This window comes from Podarcis gaigeae, assembly GCF_964106915.1.
Source record: "Podarcis gaigeae genome assembly, chromosome: 9".
NCBI lineage: Eukaryota > Metazoa > Chordata > Lepidosauria > Squamata > Lacertidae > Podarcis > Podarcis gaigeae.
In genome coordinates, this window is record NC_139685.1 from 43,247,936 (window position 1) to 43,268,054 (window position 20,119).

At 42.6% G+C, this 20,119-nt stretch overlaps 1 protein-coding gene across 6 annotated transcripts in view; it reads left to right on the plus strand.

Annotated features, from left to right (window-relative positions):
- The window catches only part of ZNF827 (zinc finger protein 827), a 119,400-nt gene extending 99,525 nt beyond the window's left edge, over positions 1-19,875 (plus strand). For 4 of the 6 annotated variants that reach the window (XM_083755373.1, XM_083755377.1, XM_083755374.1 and 1 more), the window contains exons 9-14: positions 3,414-3,551; positions 8,260-8,431; positions 10,737-10,903; positions 12,538-12,729; positions 12,828-13,005; positions 15,150-19,875. In XM_083755373.1, coding sequence (XP_083611499.1) covers positions 3,414-3,551; positions 8,260-8,431; positions 10,737-10,903; positions 12,538-12,729; positions 12,828-13,005; positions 15,150-15,957 — 1,655 coding nt within the window. In that variant the 3' untranslated portion in view covers positions 15,958-19,875. Of the gene's footprint in view, positions 1-3,413; positions 3,552-8,259; positions 8,432-10,736; positions 10,904-12,537; positions 12,730-12,827; positions 13,015-15,149 lie in introns of all 6 variants that reach the window. The other 2 variants (XM_083755378.1, XM_083755376.1) reach the window with 2 other exon arrangements.
- The last annotated feature ends 244 nt before the right edge of the window (positions 19,876-20,119 follow it).

The window sequence follows — 20,119 nt, forward strand, 5'->3', positions numbered from 1 at the left end:
CTTCAGCTTGTTTCCCCTCCTCCTGCCTTTTAAACTTTACAGAAGGGCTAATTTGGAAGAAGCATGAGTAATCACACATTAAGGATAATTTATATTATTATAAGACAAATAGCAGATAATGGTAACACCCAGAGGGCACCCTTCAAGTGTCAAGCTTTTGTTGTTCCAGGTGCTGTATGAACTGTGGCTTTCTTGAGAGATGTGTCCTATAATAAATAGCCTGTTGTGATGGCTGCGTAGATCCTTGCGGCTCTGTTAAGCTGGCTTTGAGGTCTTGCGTGCATTAATTACAATAATTCACATGTATACTGTTTGACTGACGGTCAATCCAGATAGTTCTAGCTTTACATAAATGGAAAAAAGAGCAGTTCTGGATAGCAGCTGAACAGGAAGGTTGGGGGCACCTTGCATTTCACAAGTGCAGTACTAGTTGCTACCATAAGGTCCATTACTGCTGTGGCAGTTACTTTATTATTTTTCATTGTTTATCATACAATACATTAAAAATAACAGTACGGAAGCAAACTGGAGAACAGAATGTCCTTGCTTGGAGTCACTTTATATTACATGCAGAAATCATCTGTGAGACCGACCATATAGGCACAGAAGGATTTCTGTGTGTTGGGTGGGAGGAGCTGTTTAACTGGGTAAGAGGAAGAGTGCTTATACATGAGGTACTTTTTTATTTTTTTGCAGTGCCACATGAGCTCTGACCAATGGTTGCTTGTGTAAAGGGGCTGTAGGGGGCTCACATCTTATAGCCCCATCCTCGTTGCCATGCAACTCCTTCCAGCTTTTAGGTTCAGTTTTTTTTACCTACAGATGCGAGACAATAAAACATAACATTATTCTTAATATTTTCCATTTATGAATCGCTTAACATGAAGCATCATTATATGAATTAAAATAGAATAAAAATATTAAACAGTGTCATATATAAAAACATAAGGCCCCCCCCCCCAATTTAAAACAACATACATAAGATCAATTCAAATCCAATACAGATTCTAACAGGAATAAAGATCTCTATTTAAAAGACTTGTTGAAAGAAGAATTCTTTAGCAGGAGCTGAAAAGACAGCAGAGAAAATGACTTCCATGTATAAGGGGAGGGAATTCCAGAGGAGAGGGGCCACCACACTGAAGGCCCAGTTCTGGCACTGTGTGAAATGGATCTCCTGATAGGATGGTATCTGCAGGCAGGATACCCTCTCCAGACTCTTATTTATTAAATGTATGTACTGCCCTTTGTTAGAAAACCACAGGGTGGTTTACAACATACCAGACAATAGATAACATCAAAGCTTTACAACATAAATATCAAAACAATTATATAAATACAGTCATAATAATGAGAGGTTCACAATCTATTAGAAATATTCTCTTTATTTCTGAGTTAAGCAGAGGTTCCAGTAAAGGAAAATAAATTTAAAATTCTGGGTTATGGCCAAGGGTAGATGCAGACAACTAGTTTTAACCACTGCATGGTGACTTTTAGAGTTATTCTGCAGTGCCTTAGGTTGTCTCAAGGTTCTCACATAGAATGGATCTGGAGCCAGCCTGCTCAAACAAGTCCCCAAATATGAGTGAGTTGCATATTAAATCACACATTGGACCCCATCCCTTCAAACAACTCAAATCTTCCTAGCATGCTGTCACCACAGAGTTAGCAAGAGGTGGGGGAAATGGTTGACTTAACAAGCTAACAACAATCTGTTTTAGCATCACTTTTTAAAATAACGTATTTGTGGGGAGGCTGAAGGAGAGAAGAGTGCTAGTTGTGGTGGTTTGCATCACTACAAGTCTTTAAATCAAGTTGGGATGTGCTGCATTTCAACCAGAACAGATGGGCTAGATGCAGGAATTGCTAGGTGGATTTTTACAACACCTTTGAAGCAGAATGTCAGGTTTAAGTACCATAATGGCTACCTTCTTGCCTTAAAAATCACCAAGTCTATAAACGATTACTTCAGAAGAGCAGTCACACAGCTCAGCAATTTAGCCTGTTCTGTTTTGCCTTCCTCTGTTATTTATGGCTTAAACTTCTCAGTGTTGGAACATTTGGAGCAATGAAGTGAATGAAAGATGCTACACAACTGTATAGGCATAACTCTTAACAGCTGGTATTATAAAACAGAATTCCTTTTGTAAGTGTTAAAAGCCACTATGAGAGCACGTGCGGTGAGGTGAATTCTGACCGCTGTAACTACAGTATTGGTATTTCATGAAAACCACCTTGAAAAACAAATCTGCCACTGTAGGATTTGCATTTCATCAGTGGTGAGGCCAGTTCAATTTATGTTTGAATGTCCAGCAGTACCAAGTACACCCATGTTAATGAAATACCACAGATAATTGTGGCTTTGATTATTTGATCCTCTGAAGGATGCCCTGTTCCTGTAAGGAAAGATGGGATAACCACAAGAGTTTTGCAACCTTAAGATCATATTGGGGAGTAGATGTGCTATGCAAGGGACAACGGGAAAAGCTTGATTTCAGTGGACGTATCTGTGCATTAAAAGTGAACTACTCAATAGTACTGTTTCCACAGGAGTAAAATTTTGATTAAAATTAAGAAATAAAAGCGGTTGCAGACTAAGATGCTCCAGTTACTCTGAAATTGTCAGTAAAAGAGGCTTTACTTGCCTACACGGACTGGCAACTGCTCTCCCTGGTTTCAGACAGGACCTTTTCAACCCTACCTGGAGATGCTGGGGATTGGACCTGGGAGCTTTTGTTTGCAAAGCAGATGCAAAGAAGAACCATAAAAGAGAGCACTTGCGTGGTGGCATCCTGCTTCCAGAGTCTTTCCTGAGAGTTTGAGGCTAATGAATGCTATGTGACTTCCCTACCACTTTACAGAGTTGCTTTCAGCAGGGGTGCCAAGTTGAATAAAATATTGCGGTGGGGGGCAGGTAAGCCCTGCCCCGCATCATTGATCACATGACACGGTGCATGCACACCATTTGAATCGCAATGCCCATCAACTTTGGGGGGACCTGACTCCCTCAAATATTTTATTGGGGGGGCCCCGAAGCCCTTAGGAGTTAGCTCCTATGTTTTCAAGCCATGCTTTTAACATGATTGTAACATGGTCTCCAAGGAGGCTCCTGGTGTGCCTAATGTTAGTATGATTAGTGCAATAAAGGAATCCATTGTCTAAGGCTGCAGTCCTAACTGTCTACTGAGAAGTAAGTTCTACTGAATTCAGTGAGGCTTATGTGCGGGTAAGTGGGGTTAGGATTACACCTTGATTGGTGCCACACAAGAATCATACCCATGTACCACGGCAGACAGTATGGAACAGTAGCATTGTGTTGCTCATGACATATCCAGTGACACATAGTGTGGAATCAAGTTATGCCTTTGAGTCATTAATATTAGAACTGTATTTTCTCCTTTCTTGGGGAATAGAAGCAGAGAAGATAGGGCTGGAGGCTGGAAATGGGTTACCATCTTGGAAATTTAATGACCAGCTCTTTCCCTGTGATGTGTGTGGAAAAGTGTTTGGCCGACAGCAGACGTTGTCCCGACATCTCTCCCTGCACACAGGTAACACTTTTTAAAAATAGTGTTGGGCAGTTTCACTCCATTTTTTTCCGTGGCAACAATGAACATTTCTTTGCATGCAAATAACGGTGGATTGATCTATCCTCTGTACACTTTGCAACACTCATAGTCAATGGGTCTCTCTCCTTAAAATTCAGTTTTTTATATTATTATTCTTATTTTTAAAAATTATCCCAAAGTTGGGGCATCTGGTTTTGGTGCTTGATCATGCTGATCATTATCAGTTTGGTAGGGCTTGTATAGTGCACTAGCATTGTATGTTGGATGCAGGGTCCTTCCCTGCAGCAGCAATTTTTATTTCACTGATACAATCACAATGGAATTAAGGCATTTGCTTTTATTATTAAACTTCTGCTCAAGTCTTCTCACATAAACCTGTGAGATAGTCCCCTACCCCAGTTATGTTATGACATCTGCACTCCCACAATCAGTGCATGTGTTAAAAACACTTCAAAATATATAGGGATCAATCAAAGCCTACTTACATTGCTGAAATAAAACGGCACCAAGTATAAAAGAACCAGTAATGTGATTTTTTAGAAAAGGAAAGAACATAATAGATTTTCTCATAAGCTCAGCTAATTGAACTATTACCCTCTTCCTTGTACTAAAATGCTGTTTGTCTCAAAGCAACTATAACAAAACATTACACGTGGATAGATAACCACAGGTGATCCTGTTAACATTTTGTTCTCTACATCTATGCTCAAAATATTCTGAAGGATTTGTTCTAGAGCAATACTTCAGCTTCAGTGCTTAGGTAAAATTGATGTGATGTTTTAAGCTGCATAGTTACTAATTAGGGGGTAAGTCTTTAGCACATCTATGTTGTATTAAGACATTTAGTAAAGGCTTTTTAAGCTAACCAGGCTATTTGAATTTGAACAGGTTATAGGCCACAATCCTGTACCCATTTACCTGTGAATAAGCCCCACTGAACTGAACATGCCTACTCAGAAGTGGCATGTATAAGTTTACACTGTTGGACCCAATTTTTAAGGACCTTACATCTGTCACAATAAATCCCCAGTTGAGGTTCAAACATGCTGTCTGAAATCCAAATTCTGGGAATTTACTGAGCAACAGATTGCAGCTTCTGAAAACAATGCCAGGCCATTCCTACAGATACCATCTGTTTGTGTGCCACAAGCTAATAGTTCAAATCATTTTTAAGCACTACGTCAGTAATAAGATAGAAATGGAAGTTTTAATATTAGTAAGATAAAAAATATAACCTATAGAGAGAGCTGTGCAGCCTGTCTGAAAGCCCCCCCTCCCCTCACTATATTCATACATTCCACATTGTCTATCAAGATTATACCTCAATGCAGGCTTCAAGGAAGGAAACCAAGGCGCAAAATGAACACTCAAGCCCTTCAAGATCCTATTAAGTGGGATTTCTTCCAAACGACTCTTAAGGACCATCTGCTTTTGGAGTTCCCTGATAACATCAAGGAAAACTGTACCAAGCTAAAAAACATCCATTATTGAGGCCTGTGAACAAACTACTGGATACCAAACCAAGATACACCAGGACTGGTTTGATGAGAATGATAGTGAGATTAAAGGCATTATTGACAAGAAATGGAAGGCCTTTCAGATCTAGCAAAGAGCTAGGAAATGTGCTACTAAGAAAAAACTATGCCAAGGCAAAGGCTGAGGTTCAACGAAGAACCAGAGAACTGAAGAACACCTGGTGAATTAAAAGAAGCTCAAGAGATCCAGCACTTACCCAACACTCATGATGCACAGAGTTTCTTTAAAGCCACAAAGACCATCTGTGGGCCAATAAATCATGGCATATGCCTCCTACACTCAACAGACAGTACCACACTTCTAAAAGATAAAGAAGCTATTGCATTGCGCTGGAAAGAACATTACCAGCATCTCCTTAACCACAACTCCTCCGTAGCTACAGAGGTCCTCTCACAAATTCCATAAAAACAAATTAAGAGATGAACTTGCAGTGTCTCCTAATCTGGGAGAGTTGTGTACAGCTATTAATCAAATGAAAAACAACAAAGCCAGCGGACCTGATGGGATACCTGCCGAAGTCTTCAAAGTGGGTGGAATTGAACTTACACAACAATTTCACACGCTCATCAAAAAAAATGGGGGGGGGGGGAGATCCCAGAAGACTTTAGGGATGCTAAAATTATCAACCTTTTTTTTTTTAAAAAAAGGTGACTGAATGGATTGTGGAAACTTATCAAGGCATCTCTTTATTAGCTGCAGCCGGCAAAATTTTTGCAAGGATTTTAGCAAACCATCTCCTAACCATATCCGAGGCTACCCTTCCTGAATCCCAAAATGGTTTTCGACCTCCTAGGGTGATGGTGGACATGATTTTCACTGCTTCACAGCTTCAAGAAAAATGCAGAGAGCAAAACCAACCCTGTTTATTGACCTAAGGCCTTCAACAGTGTAAATCGTAATGCCCTGTGGACTGTCCTTCTAAAAATCAGCTGCCCAGATAAATTTGCGAACATCCTTCGACTCCTCCATGATAACATGACAGCAACAATTGCAGTTAACAATGGCTCTCAGAGTGAACCATTCACAGTGGGATCAGGTGTTAAAGAGGGTTGTGTTATCGCCCCAACTCTATTATTTTCATTGCCATGATCCTACACATTGTCGAAGGGAAACTCCCCACTGGGGTAGAACTCACATATCGAACAGATGGAAATCTCTTTAATCTGAGTAGGCTGAAAGCAAAGAGTAAGGTCACCATAACTTCCATCATAGAGCTTCAGTATGCTGATGACAACGTAGTGTGGGCACATTCAAAGGATGACCTCCAAACCATTCTAAATATCTTCACAGAAGCTTACAAAAAGCTTGCACCAACAAGGAAAACAACAACAACTCTGCTGCACCACCAGTGTACTGGAAGAAGCAAAGATCACCAGTGCTGAAGCAATGATTCTTCAACATCAACTTCGTTGAACTGGTCATGTTGCTTGGATGCCTGATTATCAACTACTCTATTCCGAACTTTAAAATGGAAAGCGTAATGCTGATGGTCAACAAAAGAGGTTTAGACACTCTTCCAAGGCAAATCGAAAAAAATGTAGGATAAAAACCGACAATTGGAAAACACTGGCCTGCGAGCGCTCCAATTGGAGAACAGCCTTTACCAATGCTCAAACTTAGGACAAAAGGGAGTAATGTACTAAGAGGAAGGCATGTTTGGCAAACCCTCACCATGATCCGCTCCCACCCAGAAACCTATGTCCCCACTGTGGAAAGACATGTGGATCCAGAATTGGCCTCCACAGTCACTTATGGACTCACTGTTAATGTTCATGGAAGACAATCTTACTTGGCTACGCGTGATTACCAAAGAAGATGATGCATTTCAAACCTACTGAACGTGGCTGAGCACAGGGAGCTGGCTGTGTGCAGCACTGATTAGCTGGTACTTCATAATGTCACCAAGAAACTTCTGCCCCTCAATTCCCAGAAAAGTTTTGCATTTCTCATATATGGTTATTAATAAGGGAGACAGCTCAGCTGAAGCAACAGGTGGGGCAATCTGGTCAGTTGAACTAGCCTTCATTCAACAGGTGTGAATGCCTATCATTTCTATTGCACAGCCAGGCTCACTGAGATGCTATGTGCACTGTCTATCCCCTCCCCACCCTCCATGTTTGTCTTCACCTTTAGAGTTGCTGCAGCCATATCTTCAGGTTTCGTTGCAAAAGAATTACACTGAGCTTTCACCCAAATATTCCCTACTTGAGAATTTGCTGGCCATCACAAGTGAACTGGTGATCAAACGCAAAATGTATTTCAGGCACTCAAAACTGTATTGTACTTCCTGCGGGCTATTCTCAGAGATACCTGAACTACCATTGCAAATTATAGCCTCTTTTATATTGTCTTGCTGGGGTGTTTTTTTAAAAAACAGCAACGTGCTTGGAGAAACTTGTGATGGGTGAAATGGTACCTCTTGCTGGGCTAAATATTTAGTTTAATGTGTCACAGTTGCATGCTTTCATGCCCAGAGGGACATAATTGAACTACTTGATATGATAAAAGGTAGCTTTTCATCTCTTCTCATTTTTATACAATACTTAGTCTGAACATATCCCATGAATATAGTAACTGTTGATATAATGCCAAGAGCTTTCTGAACTTTTTACACTTTTAAACAAGGGACATGACCCACACTAAGTTAAGGGCCTTTTTAAAAAGTTGAGAGCTTTTAAACCCTACCTATTTCAGTGGGAGATATCTAAGCAAGTGCTTAACTCTCCCATTTAAACAGTGAGGCTCAAAAGTGTTTTAACTTTTGCTAGATCATGCCTAATGTTGGTTAGGATAATTCTGATGGACGAAGATGGTGCTTTTCTTAATTTAATGTGGGACATAAATTCTGTATTAGTCACTTTGCATGTTCACGAGGCTGATTTTCTCTGTGGCAATCCAGACCATGCAGAGAGTCACACACCCATACAGAGATAGACCATGTCCTTTGTTGTTTTTATTGTTTTTGTTAGCAACATGCCTCTGATGCTGTTGAAGACAGAGGATGTTCCCCCCTTCTGTGTGGGTGGAAGCCACTCTGAGGAAATGCTGACGATTCCCATGCCGTTGCCTCAGCTCCATGGTGGGGATACAAATGTGAGATGTGTTTGCACGCTTGCGAAGCTCCCCCTCAAAGTCTTTTAATGTTTCTTTCCAGAAGAGAGAAAATACAAATGCCATTTGTGCCCATATGCTGCTAAGTGCCGTGCTAACCTGAACCAGCACCTGACTGTCCATTCCGTGAAGCTGGTGAGTACAGACACTGAGGACATTGTCAGCGCTGTCACTTCCGAAGGCAGTGATGGAAAGAAGCACCCTTATTACTACAGGTGAGGACCCGGGAGAAAGCCAAGCCCAGAGACTCCGGCCCCAGCTGCCTTTTCTGCCTCTCTCTGTCTAGGAAAACCAAAAGAACGAGCTCAGTCGGGTTTGCTTCTGAGGGAGAACCTGGCAGGTGCATTTGGCTTGCCTGCATTTAACTTCAGCAGTGGCCCAGAGTGAGGGCGATGGATTTTGCAGGCAAATGTGGTAGTTATAAGCACCTCAAGGGCAGACGTAATGTGTAACTCTTGAAGTACTCTCAGCTCACAATCTGAATCCAGAGATTCTATGGCCAACTTCCAGCATTTCCCAGCCTGCTTCTGAATCCATTCTGTATACCCCACACATCCACTCCACCTTCCCACTAATATCCTGGAATGCTTAGCCAAATAACCTATCACTTGTGGACTTTGGTCTAGCAGAGAATGTGCCCTCCTCCTGCCACCTGAATAGGTGGACTTAGTCAGGCATCCATATAATATCTACTTGTTGAGTCACAGCTTTCCATTTTCTGAAAGCCCTTTGAAATGTGGGATGAACCAGGATGCAGCAAGTGACAATATTGCCATTTGTTGTCACCTGCCACAGTAGTCACATAAGCAGTTGCCACTGGGCTATTTGTCTGTCACTAATGAGGTGCTCCCTACTCTCAGGTTCACAACTTAAAGACATGACACAAAAGGAAAAAGGGATGAAGAGGGAGGAGGGAGGAAGCAAACAAACACATGCACTAGTTCTTAGTTCTTAGTTTTTTGCAAGTGTTCCTTCTGGCAGAGGGAGGAAGTAAGATCCCTGCAGCTACTCCTCCTTTGGCCAATGGATGGGTTCAGGTTGGTCTTCCCCTTGTTGTGATGTTCTTCCTGGGGGAGCAACTTCCCAGTGGCCCTTGGTACACTGACTGATGACAGAAGCCAGAGTATGCTGCCTACAGAGTGCGCTGTGCTTATCCAGTTCAAGCAAGCAACTGCACAGTGACCACTTGGAATCCAAACAACACTGGACCCCATTCCTATGTATGGGGTCATTCCTATGTAACTGCTTGCCATACATACCTCCCATATAAATCACACCACTGTAAACTGCCCTGACAGCATGCCATGGTATGCTGGGAGTGGTGAGTCTGTGTAGCCCAAATGTTGGTCATGGAGTGTCATTGCTTTTGCAAATAGCTACCCCCAAGCTGATTGTGCAGACTGGGCATTAGGTGACTTGCCAGCCAAGGCTTGGAAATTAATGTTGACAAATCAGACTGGAGAGATGTAGTTTTCAGTGTTTTGACTTGTGTAAAACTTGTGAGATCCTGTAAAGACCATCAGCTATAGTATGTATATATACAGAAGTGTATTATCCTGCATTTCTAAGCAAAAGCCAATGCAAGCCAGTTTAGAACAATTTGAAATAAATAATACAGTTTAAAAACAATCTAAAATGCAATAAACCAGAAAACAGCACTAGCAGTAAAAGAGATAAATTAAAAAGGTTTTTCCTTTTAAACAAAAAACACCCACCAGGGAATAAAACCGGTTTTGGTGTATTACTCAAATAGGGCAGTGGTGCACAATAGGGCACTCTTTGGAGTGGCCATTCCATAATCTGAGCATCAGGACTGAAAAATCATTTCCGCTTGTCTTGTCCCAACAAGACTGGGTCAGAAAGCAAGGAGGGCCTCATACTAAGCAACAGAATCTGGTCCTGGGCCGCTTAGGAGTTTGAAGGCCAAACCAAGCCCCTAAACCTTGTTTATTGGTTGCCAATACCAGCAGGGCTAGAAGCTGATTGCAAAATGCCTCTTGGTAGCACTGGTGTCTGCAGAGTGCTCCCTGAGCCCATTTTGGCTTGCTTCTGTTGAATTTGCCCAGCATTTCTGCGCAAGATCCTAACCTCACATGGGACTGTTTCCAAAGCTTGGGAGCTGCTTGCGAAGTCTGCAGCAAGCTCTCCATTTGTCCACGTAGCAGCCTGACTAAACATCTTGGCAAGGCTGCAGCACATCTTATTGCCCAAAGGAAATAGCTAGGTGATGTGCAGCATCTGGAACCTGTAGTTTTTAATTAACTTTATGATTATTTAGCATCATTATAGCGTGTTTGGGATTGTTGCCTTGTGCCTGCCCTTAATCATCTTGGCATGGCTGTCAGTTCAGAAACAGTTCAGCAGACAAAAGAATATCCCAGTGCTATTTAAACAGCGATAAGAAGACAAAGTTAGTAAAAACAGGAATTGGTCAGGTTGAAAGAAGAAAAGTGATGTGTATCTGTCACAAAGCATTTCTGTAAATGCACACTCCTTAATCTTTCTCTCTCCTGCCTCCAGCTGTCATGTGTGTGGATTTGAAACCGAGATGAATGTCCAGTTTGTCAGTCATATGTCGCTTCATGTGGATAAAGAACAGTGGATGTTTTCTATTTGCTGCACAGCCTGTGACTTTGTTACCATGGAGGAGTCAGATATGAAGGCTCATGTCGCCACCAAGCATGCAGGTGATCACCCCAGATCTGGGCTTGTCTCCTTCGGCCATCTCTCTCCTTCCCAACTTCTCCACCGAAATGTTGGCTGAGGCCCTCTTGGTTGGATACAGTGGTCTGCAAAATTCCACTGACAGAAACTTCAAGTGCATGATTAAGACCAAACTGTTTTTAAGATTAATCTGTATCATATGTTAAAACTGCATAGTTTATCATTCTGTTTAGAGTGAACCTTAAAAATCTGAGGCTGCTGTGTGAAGAGTTTGTGAGTGTTAATTGCTTCCATTAGATAAGAGAAGGCAAGGACTCACTAACACCTCCTCACACTATCTACTTGTGGCCTTCCTTTGCAAATGCTTTGTAGAGTATAATGTAGGCATCCCCCCTCTTACCTTTTGTAAGCATGAGGAAGTGACCTTATATCCGTTGGTAGAAATGACTTCAGTGACTTCACAGTTTCTCATCAATGGAAATAGGGATGAGTTGCAGGTGTTTTGTTAACACTAGACCAGTGCTGGTTTCCATTCTCCGCAACTATTTGAGCCAGTGTGGTGGAGTAGTTTGGGTGTTGGACTAAGACCTGGGAGACCAGAGTTTGAATCGCCACTCAGTTGTAAAGCTCATGGGGTGACATTGGGCCAGTCATTGTCCATCAACTGAAACCTGTCTCACAGAGTTATTAGAAAATGGGACAGGGAAGAACTTTGTACTCCACCTCAAGCTCCTTGCAGGAAAGGTGGGAAATGAATGAAAATGAATGAATGATATGCTGCTGCAGGAGGAAGTACAAGGGGGATCCCAGAAAGGGTGGAATCCAAGGAGAAGCTTCACTCTAGTCATAGAATTGTAGAGTTGGAAGGGACAAGGGTCATCTAGTCTGAAACTCTTTAATGCAGGAATCTTTGTCCAGTATGGGGCTTGAACCCACAACCCTGAGATTAAGAGTCCCCTGCTACATACTGAGCTATCTTTCAGTGTGTGTCTCTGTCTCTTCTAATCAATTGAAGAATGGGGAGATCATGCCTGTCTGAAGAGAGCTCCATTAAATCTAGTTCGATGCGAGTAGGACAAAGAAGGCTCTGATAGATAATTGCATTGCTTCCAAGACACGTCTACAGGAAGGTGACACTGGGTGGACTAGAATTACAAAGCTGGCAGCAACTACAGGTCATCTTGCCCCAGCTTCTGCCCATATTCAGAAGCATCTATCCACCAGCCACAGGAGGGTCAACCTAAGAACAGATTGCTGTAGTGTCCATAGTTCCATAGTTCCAGCCTCAAGGAGGGAAGGCAAACCTCTTATTGCAAGAAGCCCTTGGGAGCTCAACCTCCTATTAAGAATCCTGCATCTACAGCAACAGAGAACCTGGCTAAAAGTCTGAGGCTCTGCTCCAGCCATGGGCAGATAGTTGCACAAAACTTGATTGCTCTAGATGTTCATTCCCATGTGAAACAACTGGTGCAACTGGCCAGATCATGTGGGCAGGATGAGCACCACAGCATGTGGGTGGAGAGGTGCATGCAGATATGCAAGAACAGCTGCTGTAGCACATGGATCTCTGCCTGCATCTGGGGCATAAATTTTATATAACCCTAATACTAATAAGCAAGCTAATGCTTTGGGTTCTGTTGGTTGGTTTTCTCCGTAGGTGAAGAGAGGAAGACTCCAAGTGACTCAAACAGCCCTTCGTCTTCTTCTCTGTCAGCACTTAGCGATTCTGCCAACAGCAAAGAAGATGCAGAGACCAGCCCCAAGCCCAAGGCTTCAAACAACCTGCTAGTTATTTCCGTAGTGCCTGGTAGTCAGACCTTATTGAACACGGAAGAAAAATCAGAAAAAGGTAAGGAGTTGGTGAAATGGATGCAAAGTCCGTCCCTCCACTTGCGCAAGGCTTTGGTGTGCAACTTAGGTAATAGTGTCTGTGATTTCCTCTTGCAGGTTTTGAATGTGTTTTCTGTAACTTTGTCTGCAAAACAAAAAACATGTTTGAGCGCCATTTGCAAATCCACCTGATTACACGGATGTTTGAATGTGATGTGTGCCACAAGTTCATGAAGACTCCTGAGCAGTTACTGGAGCACAAGAAATGCCACACTGTCCCCACCGGTGGGCTCAAGTAAGGAAAGCAAGTACACAAACTTTTACTGTGTTAAGTACCTCAAATATTGTGGGGATAGTAACGGGAGGGGGGAGAGCAACAAATTTGAACAGGATCCATTTCTGCCTGGAGAAACAGAGCCAGGGAAGTTTACTCTAAAAATCACATTCACTACTCAACAAAACCCATCTATAAAGGACAGGATACAGTTTTTCTCCTCTTACAACACTAGAACTCATTGACATTCAACAAAGCCAAAGATTCAGCATAGGCAAAAGAAAGTACCGTATTTTTCGCCCCATAGGACGCACTGGCCCATAGGACACACCTAGTTTTTTTGGAGGGGGGGAATAAAGAAAAAAAATTATTTCCCCCCCCCCCAGGTGCGGGGGAAGCCTGAGCTTCCCTCGACCCCAGCCCCCAGAACAGGCTGCTATCCGCAAGCCGTGGGAGAGCCGCGCGACTCTCCCACGGCTAGCGGAGCGCTGCACGAAGCCCTAAGCTTGGGGCGTGCTGAGCTCAGCCACCCCAAGCTTCTGGGTGCAGGCAAGCTCTCTGGTAGCTGTGGGAGAGCTGCGTCTCCCACGGCTAGCGGATAGCTTCCTGAAGCCTGGAGAGCGAGAGGGATTGGTGCGCACTGACCCCCCTCGCTCTCCAGGCTTCAGCGAAAGCCTGCATTCGCCTCATAGGACGCACACACATTTCCCCTTCATTTTTAGAGGGGGGAAAGTGCGTCCTATAGGGCGAAAAATACGGTACTTTTTTTTTTTTTACACAGCATATAGTTAAACTATGGAATTTGCTCCCACAAGAATCAGTGATGGCCAGCAACGTGGATTGCTTGAAAACAGGGTCAGACAAATTCCTGGAGTATAAGGCTCTCTCTCAAAAGCTACTAGCTACTCCATCAATGTTCTACCTCCATTGTTGGGCTGCAAAAGTAAAGCAATAGACATTGACATCTAGGGGGGGCGGCGGCCTCCATCAGACCATTTAGTCCAGAGTTTGAAACTGAATCACTGAAAATAGGTACAGCAAATTTCAGACACTTTGAAGCTTCAATATTTTCAGTGGCAGAGAATTAACCAAAATGAATGTACTAACGTGTTTTTTGATGTAAATTTGTTTATTGCTGGTTGAATTTTGCCCATTGTTACATGGAGCTGAAATTCAGGGGCGGGAGTAGAGATGGCCTGTCTCTCCTGCTGTAGCAACCCTCTACGGTACTGTTTCCAGAGGTCTACAGAGGTTCCATGATTTGGCTGAAATTGGAGAGAGTCAGGGGGCCTTGTGGATTCTGTAGTCTAGTTCTCACATCACAGTAAGCCAGAGACAAGCCTTGACTACAGATCATGGTTAGAGAGAGAATTTAACCCTGGTTTGTGGTTTGGATGACATGCTAAGCCAAACTTTGGCTTAACTGCCATCCTGCACCAACATATGAATGTCTGGAGAGGAGCAAAGTGCCTGTAATCATCTCCTTGGGGGTCCTCAAAACAGTGCACATGAAGCACACCCAAGATTAGTGAGAATATTTTAACATTAGCTAGACAGTTGAAGCATTATTGTAGTTTAGTTTACCAGCTGAATAATTCTGGTTTGGTTTGATACACTGAACATAAGCCAGCTATTGTTTCTCTGTAAGGGTGGAAATAAGTTCAAATAATGAAACACTCCTTTGAGTGTGAAATCCTGAAGGCTGCTTCTCGCATTGTATTGGTTTTGATTTTGTTTTTTTAAACCATCAAGTCACATTTTATATTTGAATTTCCAATTTTAAACTGCTCATTGAGACATTATAGCAGAGGGTCACTCACAATCTGGGTACCTATTTCTTTAACCTAAAATACCCCCCCCAAAAAAAAAAAAAACAACCCCGAGCCCAAAATGTTTCACCTTAAAGACATCTGCATTTGCATGTCAGCTTACGTTATAGCAGTAGCTTGACATTTCATGTCTTAAACAGCCAAGGACTAGCCAGGCCGCACAACGGGGGGAAGTGGCCAGCGACAGCTTCCTGTTTTCTCTGCAGTCATAGTTTTGGGGGAAATTGAATGTCATGAATGTGTGGAATGGCAAATGTTTGGAAGAATGATTGCCCAGACCCTGTGTTTCAATATTTCTTTGGCGGTTGTTCTTGGTTTCCCCCTCCCACCCGGCAGGTGCCCATTCTGCATTTACTCCACCAACCGCCCCGCAGCGATGGAATGCCATTTGAAGACCCACTACAAAATGGAATACAAGTGCCGGATCTGCCAGGCAGTGAAAGCCAATCAGCTGGAGCTGGAAATGCACATCCGGGAGCATCGCCTTGGCAACCACTACAAGTGTGACCAGTGTGGCTACCTTTCCAAGACGGCCAACAAGCTGATAGAGCATGTGCGCGTACACACCGGGGAGCGCCCTTTCCACTGTGACCAGTGCAGCTACAGCTGCAAACGCAAAGACAATCTCAACCTGCACAAGAAGCTCAAGCATGCTCCCCGCCAGACTTTCAGCTGCGAAGAGTGCCTCTTCAAGACCACCCACCCTTTTGTCTTCAGCCGCCATGTGAAGAAGCACCAAAACGGGGACTGCTCCGAAGAGGAGAAGAAGGGCCAGGGGGCAACCTCCAAGGAACCCGGCCCTCTCCTAGCTGCCAACAGCCCCCGGAGCCTCTTGTCGCCTCTCTCGGTGATGTCTGCCTCCCAGGCGCTGCAGACGGTGGCCATGTCGGCTGCTCACGGCGGCGGGACAGAGCCAAACCTGGCACTTAAGGCCTTGGCCATCAACGGCACTTCCCTGTGCTTTGACAAGTACCGGAACTCGGAATTTGCCCACCTCATTCCCTTAACCATGTTTTTCCCCAAGAACCACTTTGAGATCACATTCCATGCGCCCAGGCCACAGACTGTACGGCCGGACGACACTTCGCCGAAGCACTCCTTCCTTGCCTACCTTGGACTAACAGAAAGGGCAGAAACTGTCTGAGGGCAGCCAAGTACTGTACCAAAAAAATAATACTCTCCACCCACCCACCCCCACCCCCCAACAGACACCCAACAGGTATATGCATTGCTGCAAACCATACACCCAAGTGGTATGGCTGGCTGAACATTTGTACTATAGATCATTAGTAGTAAGGTATAGGAAAAAAATGGCTCTGTGTGTCTCCTTAAATGCATTGACATGAAGGCTGCTTTATTAAAACTCTTCAGAGAAGTGACCTCCTGCATACCTTCAGAGGCATGTTCCCAGTACTCTTATCTAAGAAACTATTTTGTCTTGTTTAAGCTGAACAAGAGCGTCCTTAAAGGCAATCAGCACTTGCTTAAGGTTACATATTGATGCATTTTCCTTTTGAGATGGTGAGTGTGAGCGTGTCTGAAGGGAGAGTCAGTGTGCCATGACATTGCTTTTGCACATCCTTTTGTACTGGCTTATTTAATATGAACACATGAAGCTGCCTTATATACTGAGTCGGATCAGTGCTCCACCTAGCCCAGTAACGTCCACTCTGACAGGCAGCCGTTCTCCGGGGTCTCAGGCAGGGGTCCTCCCCAGCCCACCTGCTCTCTGGGATTATTTAACTGGAGATGCTGAAGATTGAACCTGGGACATTTATACATGCAACGCATGTGCTCTACCACTGAGCTGCAGCCCCCTCCTCTTGTGATGATTATTGCAGTTCTCCAGTCTCACCACCTTGCCTGCCTAGCTTTATTTTACAGTTAGTGGAATGCGGATACTGCAATGCTAGGTTCGAGAAGAACTGGCATGCCAGTCAGCACTACTTGGGATTTGCTTAGTATACTATAGTGCTTGCTTTGGCCTCAGATCTGAGAATTCAAGGATGAACTAGAGGAGCAGGAATTGCTTCTAGCTCTGCAAGGTTAAGGCTGTTTTACATGGTACATTTCCCCCAGCTGGCAGTAATAATATCTGTGCAGGCAAATGCATGGGCACTGTGTTGGACATGTAATATGGTTTTACTCGGTGTACATGGACAGGGTAGACACTGTGCACACAGGCTGCCTCTTCCCTGCCCTCCCAAAGCACTCCTACCACCCTTGAAATGTTACAGTGATCATGCATATTCCACCACAGAGATGAGGTTTGTTTTCCTTCGTAGAGATAATGTATGAAGTGGCCCTGAACACACATGAGTGAACAGACACTTGGTGCAGATCAGGGTGGTGGAATCTGCAGCCCTCCATCTGTTGTTAGACTCGTCTCCCATTGGCCTCCAGCAAACATGGCCAAGGATGATGGGAGTTGTAGTCCAGCAACCTCTGGAGAGCCCAAGATTCCCATTCCTGGTGCAGACAGACCTGTAAACAGCAAGTGCAATTCATACACGCACAAGGTCAGATTCTTCTGTAACTCAGGGCCACTTCTTACAATAAGTTTTGTATTTGAGTACAGCTATCCAAGTATCAGTTTTAAATGGGGCACATGTATTGCATTTAAATCACTGCTTTTCTTTGTGAAATAACTGGAGTCAGGAATCTGATCATTTCCCCATCATGTTTCTGTCTCGTTCGCTGGGAAGAGATGTGATTTAAACACACATGCACCATTCAAAACTGATGTAAGGTCAATAAAAAAAGTATCTCATACCAAGAAGCCCTTTTGATCATAGATCAAACACACACATTCTCAGTATGTATTAATGCAGTGATTACCTTGGTTTGCAAAGACGAGTGTACATTCTACAGAGATTAAATCCAGGAATAGGGATTTTTAAAAGGAAGGGTTTGCTATATTCTGGGTATAAATGCTCAGACTAAATAAAGGCAGGTTTTGCACAGTGCTTGAGTCTTGCACTAGTATGTTTCTCACTTGCAAAAAAAAAAGGTAAGAAAAGAAAAAGTGTAGAAGATTAAAAAAAAACTTTTGTCGACTGAAGAATTATCAGATTGTATATTTGAAAAGTAAATGGCGGAGTCTTTTCAACATAAGAATGGTGCTTTTTAATCATATTATTCTGTTCTATATCCCCAACTGTTCAGCTATATTTTCAGATTTTGTGTCCCTATGAACATTACCCTTCATGTTATTTGTATTCCTTTGTATTATTTTGTTAATGCCTACTTAAGTATACTCTTCTAGGAAGCTAACTTTATATTTTCTTAAAGCTCTTACTTTGTGGTCATTAAAATGACATAAATATTGCACTTTATTGCAGTAAGAAGCAAATGTTGCATTCCTAATACACAATCGAAGTCAATTGTTAACTTTTCCCGAGATTTAACTTTTCTCTTGCCCATGCACTGACATTTATTATGTATCATTATCACATACAGTTTTCTCCACTGAACATGTACGTGAGAATAAGTCCAGATCTGTGTACGTGTTCAAAGACCAGAAACTGTTTACATTGGATGACAAAGAGGAAAGGAACCTAAATATTAGCAGGCTATAATACTAATGTAAAGTAACTACAATAAAAATAATGAGAGTCTGCACATGAGTTTAAACAGCATGTGGCCTCCCCTAATTCAGCTACTATGGTAAAGTAAGTCATTATATTAGTTGTTCCTAACACATGTTGAGCCCTGTTTATTGCACTTAACTCTGCTAAAACTACTCTTTGGGATTCATCCTTTGTTTTGTTTTTTGACAAACAAATGTTTTCAGATAAGGTCAGTACAGTGTCATGAATTGTGGCATTCCATCCTAAGATGTGGTGGTGACTTTTGCTAGTCGCTGTCGTGCTGTCGCTTGTTAGGTGGTACAAGGTACACCAGCACCATGCAAATCTTAGAAATCAGGTTGGCAGAAACACAAAAAATGGTTTGATTTCCCATCATTCTGACCACTTTTTTTTAGGTTTGGAGACTACCCACGCCTGATGTAACCATTTATTTAACTGCAGTCCTGCCACTGGATTGAATGGCTCCATTCCTCTGCTAGGAATTTTAAGAGAAGCTGTGATGCTGAAGTAGGACTTACTTGCTAGTGAATAATGTGTAATTAAGAATGGGATAAATGAATATCTTTTTGGTGGAAATCAATGAACTTCTCCCCCTATAAGCAGTTGCTGCAGTTAACTAACTAAATATACCCAATACGGTTCTGGTCAGATTTGTCCAAACTGTCAAGTAGTGAGTCTTTTTTTAAAAGGCGGGGTAGTGGGAGAGAGACCAAGCAGTTTGTCAGCTGGAACACAAGCATAGGAATGTTAAAGGAATATTTTCTGTAAACCAAATGGTGCAATATAACATAGGAACTTCAAGGAATGAAAGTATTACAATGCTCTAAGCAACTAAATGCCTTGGGTTTAACCATTTCCTTTTTGTATTTGTCTGTCATAGTGATGCTTAATGTAATTGGGCAGCTTTATTTAGCACTTTGAAACACTGAATTATTTCTGGAAAGTTAGTTATACATGATTTCCAAATAAGAGAGAGAGAGATGCATCAGGAAGTGTTTTTTATTTTTTTAAGGAAAAAAATACAGTATTTATCAAAGCCCTTGCATATACAATAATTGGTTTGCTGTTTGAAGCTAAAGAAAGGAATGCTCCCTACAGATATCCTTTGCTTGTTAAAAGACTTCACATTTCTACCAACATGCTCATCTTGTATCTGCTTTTCTCACTATGCATTCTTTAAGATAGGCTGGTTTCTTGTTTTCCATCTAGTAATTTGCTTACATTCTCAGCACTTTTCTCGCTTCCCCTCTCCGACCTTTCTAACTTGCTGTATCATATTCAAATATCACAGTCAAGGTTTGTGTACATTAATGGAAATTTGTATTGTATAAAGCTTTTTGCATTATAAGGCTGTACAGGGTCATTTTGACAGTAACTGGTATATTTCTTTGCATCTTACGTTGCATTGCCAATTTCTAGTGTATCCAGTTTGGAAGTATATATACTCTAATTAAAAAACAAAGTTGGCTATACTCTGGCATCATGTGTGCTTCTCTTTCCCATTGTTTAATTATTGGGTATGTAGAGAATAAATAATTTAGAAGGGAGACCTAAAACAAAATGTTGCAGTATGGAGTGATTACTTTGCAGGACTCGGCTATTTTGTTCTCATCCCTGGGTTTCCATTTTCCCTCCTCCCAACTGTCAAGACAGCATTCTGTGGCCCAAAGCATGCTGAGTCCTCATTGGGCAGTTTTTCTGTCCCACCCACACTTG